Here is a 14,291-nt window from a genome sequence, read left to right on the forward strand (position 1 = left end):
GATATGATCTGAACTTCATCTTATCAGGTGTAGCTACTTTCTTAATTTAAACACTTAATGAACTTTTAACAATTTGTTATGATCAAAACATGAGGTTGTTTTATCAAGACTCATGAATAAACTCTTAAAGATTGTATTGTTTTGGTGAAATCGTCCAAGTAAAACGAAAGTCATAGGAATTCATTTTAATGATTAATAAAAGAATGAATATTCCAAAAGTAATTTTCAGGTACACCTCTCCTTACCATTTGAGATTTTAGACACATTGATTGGTGATACATGGGCTAAAATATTACATGTCTTAACCACTAATTTTGTACAATAGAGACATTTTTGTGTGATATCATAACCTCTGTATAAACAAAAGGTAGTGTTATTGTTAATTGTTTCGGGCCCAAAACTTATGTTTGGGTAAATAATTTTTAAAGGATGATTTTTTTTATAAAATATTTCTCAATCAACATTAATTAAGGCTTTTTTTCAATCAATGTTGATGAGATATTTTTCAACTAATGTTAACCATAATTTTACTTTTTTGCTTAATGTCAATCAAAGTTATTTATTGTTGATAGATCACTCTCAGCTAAAATAAATATAATTGACAGTATTAAAAATCAATGTCAACCAATGTCAATTTGAAAAAAAAAAACCTATCAACATAAATTATAAAAATCTTACAGAAATTTAACCGAGAAATAAGCTCAACCAAATGCTTGTTTAATATTAAACTATATTCTTTTATTTAGTAATAATTGAAATATCTATCAAAAAATAAATAAATTTCAATTAACTTGAATAGTAAACGGTCCAAATTCAATGCATTTTAATTTCCTTTAAAATGTGAAATTTCATCTCCAAAGACAATAAAAAAAGCTTGGCAACATAATGTTGAAGTGTATTTATACTTCTTACAAAAGCAACATGAGCATTTGCACAAATAAAATAACAACCACAAAAGAATTAAAAATGACAAAAGAATAATAAATCTAATTTACCAAGAAGAAAATTTTGATGACAACTAGAAAGAAAAGAGATCAAATGTTAATTTATTCAATTCCTCGAAAAAAAAAGTTTAGCATTTCATGCGAAGGCAAAAATACAAAGATAAAAATATTGAGTAGCAACTACAGAGAACACATTAAATAAATCAGTAAGACATAAATCTAAAAATTTTAAACAGTGAGATGGTGACTGCATACCAATCCTCTTCACATGGGAAACTTCTCATGCCGGCTCAGAAGAAAACAAATGGAAAAAAAAGAAGCTACCCCAATGAGTTTATAAGGTCTTTAAAATTGAAAACTAGCCAATCAGCTTTCACAGCAACAGATTCTCGAAGTTGAACACCACCATAGCAAATGAACAAGTCAGCACCACCTGGTTTTTTAGCCTAAAAGTGGGGTCATAAAAACCATACAATTACTATCACATATGAACAAGGCATGAACAAGGCATAAGAGGAAATAACTAACAATGATACAGCAATTTGGCCAAAATATTTGTAAAAACAAGTTGGTTCACCAATAAAATCAACAAGTTGTATGATAGTGTCATTTGTGTGTGAAATCAACAACTTGTTTAGTTTAGTAAGACAATATAAAGAGAAGAAGAAGAAATGATTATAACATTATCATTATGTAGTGTTCAGATGGGTGATTTCAGATTACAAAAAAAAAAGTCTAATCAGTTGGAAATGAGATTTTCTATAAAATTACAGGAAATACGTTTTCTTACCTCAAAATCAGTAGCACCATCCCCCACCATGGTTAAAGTATTGAAACCACGAGCCTGAAAATCAGTTTGATCAGCTTTAAGCAATGAAAGTAGTGCAAGAAAAGAAATTAACATGTGATTACAGGCTGAACCTTCTTGATCTGTTGGACAGCAACAGCTTTTCCTCCACTCCTTGAAGTAGGCTCATTTTTATCAAACCCCAGAAACTCTCCATTGCTCCCAAAACATAGTTGATTGGCAAAAATATTCTCTTTTGGAATTCCAAGTATTGATGCAACAGGCTTCATAAGAAGAGTGCCAGAAGTTAGAAAAATAAAGTATCTAATCCCTTATCTTTTCATAGAACATGTCAAATGTCAAAAGCACTGCATAAAATTCTGAATGCCATATCAACATTAAGCTATAAAACGCATTTGCATGGGAAGAGCATTAGAAGACAGAGACTATAGCTGCTAATTCAATATTCATTGCATTTCAAAATAATAGCATGCTTGCGGGATGGCTTAAGGGCAATGGAAGAGGCCCTGATCAAAATTCCAATAACAGATTTGATCCCCTCCTTCATACCCAATAAAACGTTCAAAATTCATCAAGCCTCTCTCACATTCATTCCAGATTCTAAAGTAAAGTATAAATGTATTCAGCAAGAGATATGTGTAGGAAATAACATGGTGCTAATCTTAAAGATTACGATCATTCAATGACTGTATGAACTAGTTATGAAATATTTTCAGTGGCAGTGCACTGTAAAGAAGAAAACAAGTTTATCCAAATTCACAACATGCCATTGAAACTATTCATTTCCTCCCAAACACAAAAATAGATCAAAAACCATTAACTATTCTTCGTACAATGATCATTTGGCGGAAGCCTCCAGAGACTAGATAAACAACAATGCCATTAGCCTTTAACTTCTGGATTAACTCTTCTATGCCAGGGGAAAGCCTGCACATTATGAAATAGAATCATAAACATTATTCCAAATCTGTCTGAATAGAAGGTGAAGAGAAAGAAAGTAATCAGTCAAGCTTTGATGATTCAAATATCAACCGTTTGTCTCATCAAAGATTAAGTTAAGTAGGGATAAGTCAATAAATCTCTTTCACAGAGTATCATTTCTCTACGGCACTTTCATTTTATCGAGTATATAGTGTAGTTTCTTTTCATAATTGAATTATAATTTAATAACAATTTGAAATACAATTTGAATACATTTTTTTGTTCTATAAACCATGCAGCTCTTTTTTGTTAGGGGTCAAAAGCAAATATATAAATATATATATATATATATATATAAACTTGCATTGGGTGACTGATTATGCATTAGTAGCTACTGCTAGAAAGTGCCCACAAGGGTTGTGGTTGCAATGGGCATCCTAGGGGAGAGTGACCAAATCTCTAGAATCTATACATACCCTTTATCCCCATTTATCTGTTTCAGGCATGGATGGATATGTCAAACAGACAAAACTGGTTTGATAGTCAATGGTAGACCATAGTATAAAACTAACATCATTTCTCTTCCAGTTACAGAAAGACATTGCACAAGTACATAAACTGCAGTGTTAAAGATACAGTGATACTGTGATAAGGTCTTTCCATCACTAGGATGTTTGATTATATAAGCAAAAATACTACATCCAGAAACTTTGTCAGAATTAATTTGCACTTTGTTTTAACCAGTATTTGAGTATTGGTAAATTTCAGGCTGAATTATGTAAAAAAAAATCCTGACTTGTAGCAAAACTCACAAAAAAAAGCACAAAATAAATCCTTTCAATGCTATCAAATTAAAAGCCCAAAAGTACAACCTAATGCTATAAAGCTCTTGCAATGACCAGTCTTGGGAAGGGTCAGAACAGGTCTATTGTAGGAAGCCTTACCTTGCATTTACAAGAGGCTCATTCCACAACTAGAACCTGTCATCTTCCTATTCACACGGCAACAAATCTAACCACTGCACCAACAATCCCCTTCTAACAAATTAAGAAAACCTAAGGCAAGCATAATTGGGAAATTCCCAAAAAAAAAGCACAAAATAAATCCTTTCAATGCTATCAAATTAAAAGCCAAATCAAAAGCAAAATGCTCATACATTAATCAATAAAGTAGGTCATTGTTCATCAACATGTTAAATCCGAAAAAGGCCAACAAACAAAGAAAACTCCTAACAAAATCATTGTTCAGTCTCCCTGAGTCTCACCTTGGCGGCTTTTGCTCAAGAAAATTCTGAACTTGAGACAAAGAGGGGTTGAACAAAGACAGCCTAGCAGCCAAGGCTTCCTCAAACGGAACAGAACCACCCATCGCTCTACGAAAATCCAACACTAAAATCAGATATACCAGAAACGACAAAAAAATCTCAAATAAAACAAAAACTCTTCAATTTTAACAAACCCCAGTTAAACAATCCAACCTAGCAGTCCATTCAGCAACAGCCTTTCCAGCCCCACAGAACTCAGCAAGCTCATCAATCCCTTCATCCAGACACACAGTACTATCCACATCAAAGCACACAGCATCACCCTTTCTCCAAAGCTCAAGAACCTCTACCATCACAAAACATCACTATATTATTGTTCCCCAAAAACATGAAGCAAACAACATGAAAAACATGTAATGTACATAAATAATATAGCATAATAACCTTTGGAAGGGAGTGTGTTCTCAAAATGGCCCACTTTGGAGCCCCCAACAGATGCAGCCACAACGAAACACTTCTGTTTCTTCTTCTCCTCAACCCCAATTCCAATTCCAATACCGTACACGCTATTACTCCTCAGATGCAGCGTTGATGAAGGAAGAAAACGAGATTGGTGCTTTGTAACACCAAAAACACGAATTGTTTTGATCCCAGAACTCACCAACCCTTCCATGGAAACTAGCTTTTTTCAAAATCCAGTGACAAAAACGGTTGCTTTATCAAAAACCCATGAGAGGATGAAGGGTGCTAAATTTTAGGATCAAATGGGTACCAGCAGATGAAGGAAATGAATGAATGAGAGAGGGTTGGTGGCTGAAAAGGTTCAATCTCAGAATATGTGAATCAACGAACATTGTTTCTTTCATTTTTAAATTTTTTTGGAATAATGTTGTTTTCTTGTTTTTGGTAAGAATGTTCCTTTCTCAACTGATTGAGAATCACGACTATTGTGAAATATAAAAAGAGAAATGATGTCGTGATAATTTTCTTCATATATAATTCTTTATAATAATAATAATAATAATAATAATTGATTTTCTTATTTATGTTTTTCTTAAAAATAATTAAGTAATTGTAAATTAGTTATATAATTAATATTGTTTATCAATATATAACTACTCTTATAAAAATTATTTTACATTGTTATTAATATGGTTTACAAATATAAAAATACGAAATATATTGTCACATCAAAAATATGATAGTCATTATTCACATGAACCTTGTAATAATATTAAGACGATTGTAGGATGATCTCTTCAATCACTTATGAAAGTTAGTTATGAATGTTTTGCGTAATTAAGTGATTTTGAGTACAAATAGGAAAAAGCTTAAATCATGATTAGAAGGTGATTGGGCCTTGCTTAGCCATCCCTACTACTAAAGGCCCAAAGTCACCTCTATAGATGATTGTTTCTTCCTATACCTCCATACCTTCTTCTCTCACCTCCATAAATTTTTTAATTTTCAAAAATTTCCCTCTATAATATTCTGGATTGCGTAATCCGGAAGTCATTTTTCAAATTTGTAATTAGCTTCCGGATTACATAATTCATAAGCCTTTTTTCATATGCATGATTACTTTCCGGATTACATAATTTGGAAGTCTTATTTAGAAATCTTTTTTCAAATGAGTTTCCGGATTACATAATCCAAAAACTACTCTATGGGGGTGACACAAGAAGGATAAAAATGTATTTTTATGTTGTGTATGGAGGTGGCAGAAGAAGATATGGAGGTGCAATAAGAAACAGTCCTAGAAATACACAATCACTTTATGGGAAAGGTATGAAAATTCTGATCCAAAACTAACACATTTACTCGAACCTAAATTGATTTGAACGTCAAAGTATAACTGAAAATACTCCTACCAGAGAAGGTCGAGAAGACTAAGAGGAACCCAAAAGATAAGGAAGCAACATGTAACAAGGACTTAGAATCATAACACGTGACATCATGCCCTACAAACCATATTAAAACATAACATAAACCATATTAGAACATAACATATAGTAAGACTAAGTAGAAATGCAGTCTACAATAGTTCTAAACTTTCTCATAACAATATAGAGAAACAAAGAAGATAAAAGAGTCACTTGTATAAGAACTAAAGTCAAACAATGTTATAAACTGTCTTCAAACTAATTATAACACCTACAACTATCAATATAGTATACAAGCAAAGCCTTTTGAAAAGGAAAGAGTATAAGTGGCTTAAAAAAATGCAAGTTATTTAAAAGGCAATCCCTCTTTAACATTAAATATTTTTCACTTTGAGTGATACTTATGTTAAACATTTTTTTTTATTAAATATTAGAAATCACTTATAAGTTTTATTTAGAGAAAAATTTATTTAAAATATTTTGAGAATATTCTTTTAAAACATTTTTTTAAATGTTTTTAGAAAAAAAAAATTTAGATATCTTAAAATAAAGAATCTTGTTTTTATGAAATATTTTTTATTTTATGTTTTCCAACCTCTTTTTCTAACTTCTTGTTTTTTTACTCTTGTTTTGGTATATCTTCATCTTTCTTTCTTCTTTTATCTTCAAATATGTTAGTGTTACTTTAAGATTCTCATTTTTTTCTAGAAGAATGTTAAGATTCCTCTACATATTTAAAGGAACGATTGTAAAAAAACTATTTATCCATTTTACTAAGGTTAAATATGATTTTTTTTTAATTTATTGATAAATTATAGTGAAATTCAAATTTAATAGGTTACTGAGGACATCAAATTTTACATATGGAGTGAATGGTCAAATTCTAGATCCCAGCCAAAAGCTTGATTTAAAGAAAATGCATAAGATGATGTTCCAAAGTGTTATGCATGCATGTTTCATGGAAAGTAATGTTATTTTAATAATTTCAGGGTTTAGGCTATTTAAGCATGGAAAGTAATGTTATCTCATATGGTTCATCAAAAAGAAAGTAATGTCTTTTAATGCCCAAGAGATAAATAAATATTTTTTATTTATTTAAAGATTACATATTTCTTTGAAACTCAAGCAATCTTTGTATTTGTTGTGCCATGGAGAAATCACTAAGTTCATGAGGTTATTTAATTTCCTCTTTTGGTACTTCAACCTCCAATCCAACTTCTTTTGGATAAATGTTGAAATGAATAAATAAAACAATAATTGAAAGACAAATTTAAATTGTTAGGCATATTGTAAATCTATAGATGATCTTGCCACTTCAAGTTTTTTTATGGGATGAAACTTATCTTGCTAAAAAATATACTCACTTTTCCTTTCCATATTATTTTCCTTTTTTTCTTATTTTTTTAATTTATTTAATCTTTATTCACCTATTGAGAAGATGAATGTTTCAATTTAATCTGATGTCTCATGTATAATAAAATAATATATATTAATAACAGTATGATGTATGAATTTTTCATTATATTGTCATTGTATTCACAATAACTAATTACTAGATTTTATAGGAAAAAGTTCACTAAAAACTTGATCACAACATTTATATTTTAAGATTATTTTATAGGAAAAAGTTCACTAAAAACTTGATCACAACATTTATATTTTAAGATTATATTTTAAAATTTCAATTTCAATTTTCATAATATTTTATTTAACTTTTACTAAATGCATTACTTTTAAATCAAACAAGACAAGAGGAATATCATATTATTAAAAATACAAGAAAGATGAACATCTATCACATTAAAAACAAGGAAAATATTTTCCCAGAAAATAAAGTATTCATCATATAACATTTATTAGGAGAGATAAGTTTAATTTTCTCCCAAATTATTTATCAAATCAACTCAAGTGTGCTTAAAGGTCAAGTCTCAAGATTGACAATTAAAAAAATGGCATAAATTTTGAATTACTTTCTAAGAGATTCTTTAGAAAAAGAAGAAGATAAATGACCCATCACTCCAATCAAAGTAGCATAAACCATGTTGAAAAAAGTTTTCATTAGCTGTCTTTCACAAAAGCACAAGCGTTTCATTTAAAAACAGTGAGAATTTTATCCATAGAAAAATAATGAGATATTAGCTTACAAAATAAGTTAATGAATAAGAATAAAAAAAATAAACAATATTTCTACAATAGTCTGCAATTCATGGCAGACAGATACAAGATGAATTAAAACATATAAACAAGAGATCTATTTGTGAACGTATGAAGCTAGATTCCTATGTATCAACAAACAACTGTTCAATCCAAAATTGGAAACATGTTCCATTTGGCAAGAATCCTTCAAAAAAGAATCAATGAATATGAAATGATTTTTAACAGTATAACTCTCCCATCAAAAGGGGTAACTATTGTCAATGTCAATATCCCCACCAGTGTAATTCTAACCTTTGCTTTCTCTATTTGTACCATAGTGTGCCTTTTGATTATACACAAAAAAAAAAACCCTTCCATTCTTGCCCTTTTCTGTGCCACAAGGCCCCATTGATTCTTCAGCAGCCTCATCATGATGAACCAGGTTGGACAAAGGAAGCACATTCCCACCACAGCCTCCATGAGCTTTCCCTTCAACTTTAAGGCAATGTCATATGTAATGCATGATGAAACCACACTGTTTCTTTAGCCTTACCTTGTACAAAACAAAGACACTATCTTTGTGCCTGCACTCCAAACCGATGGTCTAGTTTATGGCTTGAAATTTGCTCCTCAGACTTGTTACACACGCAACCAGGAAAGGGATTGGCGAAAAAATTCTCCTCTGTTCTTGGTGACTCTCCTACCTGTCTAAGATAAGGCGAACCTAGCCTACTGGAATGTATATTCTTAATCTCAGAAGCAAATGCTTCCCAAGATATGCCACCCTCATCCAACTGATCGATCAGCCTTACAAAATTCAATCTGAAAAGTTCAAGAGACACATTACACCATCAGTAACATGTAAAATGGCAACACAACTTGCCCCTAAGAAAACAAGCATCACAACTCCCAGATTAGTTTTGGTCATGTTATTGCTGTCAATATTGTTGTCTTTTTCTCTCTACACAAAAACATTAACTGCTTTCTTTCTACAGGAAATGATCAGGAAGATTTTGATGGAAGAAACATTGTTGTCTTTCTTCCATCAAAACGCCTCCCAGTTTGTTCTATACAAGAAATAGTCCCTTCTAGAGATTTTGAGAAATAGGAAATAATTGTTAAGAGAGTTTTTGAAAACAATGTTTCTTTCATCAAAACTTCTAAGTTTAATGATTATTTCTTGTTTCGTATAAGAAATAGTTCTTGCGAGAGATTTTGATAAAATAGGAAACAATTGTTAGGAGGGTTTTTGATGGAAGAAAGATGATTGTCTTTTTCTCTCTAAACAAAAACAAATGCTTCTTTCATCAGCATTCCTCATAATGATTATTTCATGTTTTCTCCATTGACATGACAATAAAAGATCAGATTGTGATTTATATTCTGTGAACCTAACCTGTCAGGATTGATGGTTTTCCTAAACCCTTCAAACCTCCTGTGACCTTGCACTGCCTTAGCCATGTTTCCATCATAGGTATATACGAAGACGTTGCTTTCTAGGGCCACTATATAGTCCAAAGCAGCAAGACGGTTTTGGTATGGCTTGAAGGTTTCTAGCTCCTCATCAGTTGCAAGGGTGGAATGAGTGAAGACATTGGGAAACTCAGATTGAAAGGCTTCCATGCTATTGCCACCATAAATAGGTCCTGCAACAATGTAGATTGTTGTTGTGGAAGGGTACCCCATGGCCTTGAGAAAAATAGCTGCCTCTCTAGGCGACATAGGGCACCCCCCTTGCAATCTTTTTTCCACACTATCAATCTCTTTTTCCTTCCAATGCTTCACATCATACCTCATAACCCTTAGTTCCTCAGCCTCCTTAGCAGTGAGATTGTGACTGCACCCAGTAAAGGCTAGCATGTCTTTTTCATATCTGTATGCAAATAAACACTATATATCAACACATGAAAAACTGTCATATCATATCTTTTGGTCCTTGAATAAACAAAGAAAGTTAATCCAATGAGACTTAGTTTATGAGAGTAAACAAAGAAAGGACAAAAACCTTAAATGAAGGGCAATATATGGCTCATTGTTGTTTCTTAGCCTAGCCACCAAAATCCTTCCAAGATGTTCAATTTCTGCTGTGTACTTGAGAGCATGGTAATTGGCACGGCACCTCAGCTTCTGAATAGAGGAAGCAAGGCCATTGTTGGCGAGCCGGGAATCCGAGTGAGTAAACTGCACAACCTTGTGTCGCTTCAGCAATGGGAGAATCTCACCTCTGTAGTAACTAGCCTGAAAACAAAACATCTAAGCCACTATTGCACTAAGAAAGAACACAAGTGTTTGATGTCACAGAATTGGTGAATGCTCCAAACCTTAGACCAGGAAACAGGGGCCTTCACAAGAGGTTTCAAGGATGCATACTTGACCGGCAAGTACTCCACTATGTTAATGTCGTCTTTCAAAACTTTCATGAAGTGCCTCCAGTCAAAAATATCTTTAAAGTCACTGAAATATATTAGGGACATTATACTTTGGAAAAAAGGGTAACATGAGGAGATAACACTAAATGTTCCAATCAAACTATATGGGAAAATCTACCTCGGATCAGTCCAAAACGAATCATGGTCGAGAGAGGGAAGGACCAGCGTGGCATTCATTATTTTTGTCACTGCAACCATATCACATATCTGCAAGTCAATGAAGGTTCTAAGAATTAGCAAATACAAACATCATTCAGAAAACTAGAACACCACCATCACTCGAAATTCATACACATGATCCTATATTTCATTATCATCTTACCCCAGTTCTCATTTGATTCAATCCACCATTGGCATGAACAAGAAGATATCCATTTGTCTTCAATGGCCCTGAACCAAAAACAGAAGGAATGACAAGTGAGACAGAAGTTGATCAGGCATAGTGAAGCTTGAGACTAATCAAGTTGCAAATACAACACATACTTATTACATTCCTGGGTCGAGAAACGCATTGGTAATACTTGTCACTGTTTGGCTTTATCCATATTTCTGGAGTCTATTGAAAAAGAAGACAACAAACGAACAAATAAAACATCATAAGAAGGACAAAAAACAAATCAGGATGAAGTCACTAGGAAAAGTGTTTAAGCAATCTAGAATTATAACATGGTTGCAAAACTAAATCTGGTTAAGTAATCCTCAATTCTAGATTACCAATCACTTAAGACAATTCACCGACAATGTAGCACAGCCAGCTATGTATGTATCACGGAAGCATCAAGGAACAAGAAAATTCGAACGAAACGTGTGAGATATCATAGAATAGAATGCTTTACAATCACTGTATGGTCAGAGCCACCTTGTGAGTACCCAACATTGAACACAGTTACACGCGTCACCACTTGCCACCACTCATATGCAAAAAGTCAAATTTTGGCCAAAAAAGTCCAAATATCAGTCACCGGAGACATGTCAACCTCACAACACAACGGAAACAAACCATTTCACACCAGTCAAGAGAATCTCCCATTCTGCCACTCCATTTGTTCTCATACAATATTATAATAAAGATTAAAAAATAAATTTAAATACATAGTTAGCTTCTATAAAATAAATATATTTTGATTTTGTCAAGTACCCTTTTAATATATTATTCTAAAACATAAACTATTGATTTCAGTTCTTATAAAATGGAAAATTTCAGCTTTTAAAGGAACAAAAAATAAAACAAAAAGCTGGTTTATTATTATGTAAATTTGAAACGTTTTTAAATCTTAAAAAGTTCTATTGAGAGAATGTATGGAAAAATATCATCCCCGAGGATTTCTACTTTCTAGCAATAAAAAGTAAAAATAAAATCAGATTATTCAGAGAAATTATATAAAAAATTACAAACTAAATTGTTTTTTTCTTTGCCATTCTTATGCAGGAAAAAAATATAAAGAAAAAACAAAGGACCACTTTTAAAAGCTTTTTACCCTTTTCGATGGTGTATTATTCTGCAACGAACCCATATCTATTTATCCCTGGACGTTTTCCACACAGGGAGAAAAGGCAAAAGGGGTTAAAAAAACCACGATTCCCGAAACGGAATTTTTAGAGCAATGACGAGAAGGAAAGAAGAGAGTGAAAAGCGCTTTTTGGAGAAAAGCGCGTTTGTGAAGAGAGAGAGAGAGAGAGTTACCGGGAGTCTCTCGAGGACCCGTTTGGGCATGGAGGGTTCATTTCGGGTTTCGGTAATGACCCGTTGCGCGTAGGCCCAATCCTCCTTGAAACGCTGCAGAATGAGTTGGCCGTTCTCAATGCTCTTGAATCTTCTCCCGTTCATTTCCACGCCGGTTCCGAGCAGCGACACTTTCAGGAACACCGACATCACCAGCAAGCCGATCAGCGCCGCAAAGATCTTCCTCCCGACATATTTCCCCGACCGGAGACCCTGCACGGAGCCCGCCACCCAGAGAGCCAGCTGCTCCACGCGCAGGAACAGAGACTCCGGCACGCAGAGCAGGATACGAGCGCGGAGAAGCAGGTAGCGCGTCACCGGGTGCAGGTGGTGGTGGTGGTGGGCGTGCGGGTGCGCGTGGGAGTGCGCGTGGGCGTGGACGTGCGCGGAGGTCTCGTCGGTCTCCACCTCCGAGAAATCGGAGAAACTCGAGGAGACCTGCTGGTGCGGCAGCTGCTTCTCCGCGTCGACCGCGCTGTTGCTGATGTTGTCTGGCACGCGACGGCGCGTGGTGGTGGGCCCCGCGGCGACCCTTGGGCTGGTGTTGGAGGAAGTCGTGGTGGGGCCGCCGGACGACATGCTGGCGACGCTAAGGGAATGCCAAAACGACGTCGAATTGGGAGACGAGAAATTTTATCGCCGGTTATGTCTGTAATGAAGAAGAAGTTGCGGTTTGGGAGGAAGGAACGAAACGAGACCGTTTTGGTTGTGTTTGTTGTTCTTTGTTTCGTTTTTTGTTGTTTCGGGTTTTGGTTTGAAAAGGTTTGAGGGTCCGAAACAGAAGGAAGTGGCAACGTTAAATAATGTGCCAATCTGGGATCTCTGATTCTCTTCCAACGTGCCTTTATATTTTCCACTGCCAAATTACTCAATTACCCTCTCTCTTTTTTCTTTCTTTCCGTTTTTAAAATCATTTAATTATTTTCTTTTTTTTTATTTACCTCTCTCGCAATTGCGGGTGTTCTGTGGTCAAGCTTTGACTGGTTGTTTTTGTTTAAACATATTCAATAATAAATATATTAAATTACTTTCTAAAATTACTACAATTTAATTAATCAATTCTGTTTCCGAAAACCAAGAAACAAATCTTTTTTTTGTTTAGTTTTATGAAAATTGTTCTCACCTTACCTGAATTAGATTTTACAGTCTTCCTAAAATTTAGATTTTCTTTATACTTGGTAACAATGAGAGAGAATCTTTTGCTCTTGTAAGAGAAATTAATTTTTAAATTGATTTATTTACATGTAATAAGGCTATTATTCTGGTTAAAATTTACTGAAAATTTAACCCAAATTTACCTCAGATGTTAATTGAAAGTTGTTGGAAGATATATATAATTATTTAAGTAAATTCTTTTTAAAAAAAAAATTAAAACATGCTATAATCTAAAAAGTTATATCGAATTTAACTATTTTTTTGTGTGAGAAAATTATTTTCGTTATTATTTAAACTAGTTATTATTTTTAAATGAAATAAATGTTTTACTTAAAAACTAGAAATGAATAATTGAATAATTAAAAGTATAATAATAGTAATAATAATAAAGGGTTTATCATTAAATCAATCATTCAAAAAAGTGTAACACTAAAATAATTAGTTCAAAAATTGTGTGATACGTCAGGATTTTTATTATTATTTTGAGATATAAGATTGTAGAATACTAGTTTTTTTAATAACTTATTTTGAAAGGTTGATGTGAGTTAATTATTGAAATAATTAAAAATATGTTTAAAAGCTACCTAAAGACAAATAAATCAAAATTTCATCAATCAAATATATAATCTAGATGAAATATTTTTATCATACATACACTAAATTTTCTTTAAAGGTTTAATCTGACTTTTATATATATATATATATGAAAACTTGGTTTAACTTATTTTAAAAAATGTTTTATTATAAAAGACTAGTGAAATTAAGAGATGATTAGTAAAAATAGTTAGAAATATATACATTGAAGTTTAGTGATATATGATAGGACTTAATTTTTTATTCTCTTAATCACAGTAGCAAGAGTCCACAAAGCATATTCTCTATGATTGTCCAACATAAATTATTGATATGGAAAAATAGTTTAACCTTGCTCCATTGCTTTTCATAGAACAAGGTATACGTTGAAAGTTGCTTTTTGGTTAATATTATATTGTTGTATCTTTTTTTCATCTTCATGATATAGTATTTGT

At 32.9% G+C, this 14,291-nt stretch overlaps 2 protein-coding genes across 2 annotated transcripts; both read right to left on the reverse strand.

Moving 5' to 3' along the window:
* Positions 1 to 1,025: 1,025 nt before the first annotated feature.
* On the reverse strand, positions 1,026 to 4,862 carry LOC137819030 (phosphoserine phosphatase, chloroplastic). Its single transcript, XM_068622737.1, has 7 exons — positions 4,382 to 4,862; positions 4,151 to 4,283; positions 3,938 to 4,045; positions 2,586 to 2,679; positions 1,866 to 2,015; positions 1,735 to 1,788; positions 1,026 to 1,390 (listed from the first exon to the last, which is right to left on the reverse strand). Exons 1-7 carry the CDS (start codon positions 4,608 to 4,610, stop codon positions 1,265 to 1,267), a joined length of 894 nt encoding a protein of 297 aa, XP_068478838.1. The 5' UTR covers positions 4,611 to 4,862; the 3' UTR covers positions 1,026 to 1,264.
* Positions 4,863 to 7,960: 3,098 nt separating this feature from the next.
* Positions 7,961 to 12,929, reverse strand: LOC137819027 (O-fucosyltransferase 19-like). The gene is made up of 8 exons (XM_068622729.1): positions 12,070 to 12,929; positions 10,869 to 10,941; positions 10,708 to 10,775; positions 10,504 to 10,592; positions 10,278 to 10,410; positions 9,962 to 10,194; positions 9,353 to 9,829; positions 7,961 to 8,778 (listed from the first exon to the last, which is right to left on the reverse strand). Exons 1-8 carry the CDS (start codon positions 12,685 to 12,687, stop codon positions 8,529 to 8,531), a joined length of 1,941 nt encoding a protein of 646 aa, XP_068478830.1. The 5' UTR covers positions 12,688 to 12,929; the 3' UTR covers positions 7,961 to 8,528.
* Between the last annotated feature and the right edge of the window lie 1,362 nt (positions 12,930 to 14,291).

This window comes from Phaseolus vulgaris, chromosome 10, assembly GCF_000499845.2.
Source record: "Phaseolus vulgaris cultivar G19833 chromosome 10, P. vulgaris v2.0, whole genome shotgun sequence".
Classification (NCBI taxonomy): Eukaryota; Viridiplantae; Streptophyta; class Magnoliopsida; order Fabales; family Fabaceae; genus Phaseolus; species Phaseolus vulgaris.

Excerpts from the sequence above, each read along its gene's own strand:
- LOC137819030 (XM_068622737.1), bottom strand. The coding sequence starts at position 4,610 with ATGGAAGGGTTGGTGAGTTCTGGGATCAAAACAATTCGTGTTTTTGGT. Across the intron at positions 4,046-4,150 it reads GTTGCTGAATGGACTGCTAG|AGCGATGGGTGGTTCTGTTC; the intron begins GTTGGATTGTTT and ends GGATTTTCGTAG. Across the intron at positions 2,016-2,585 it reads GCTTCCGCCAAATGATCATT|CCTGTTGCATCAATACTTGG; the intron begins GTACGAAGAATA and ends CTTCTTATGAAG.
- LOC137819027 (XM_068622729.1), bottom strand. The coding sequence starts at position 12,687 with ATGTCGTCCGGCGGCCCCACCACGACTTCCTCCAACACCAGCCCAAGG. Across the intron at positions 10,776-10,868 it reads TCGACCCAGGAATGTAATAA|GGCCATTGAAGACAAATGGA; the intron begins GTATGTGTTGTA and ends TTTTTGGTTCAG. Across the intron at positions 8,779-9,352 it reads AAAACCATCAATCCTGACAG|ATTGAATTTTGTAAGGCTGA; the intron begins GTTAGGTTCACA and ends TGAACTTTTCAG.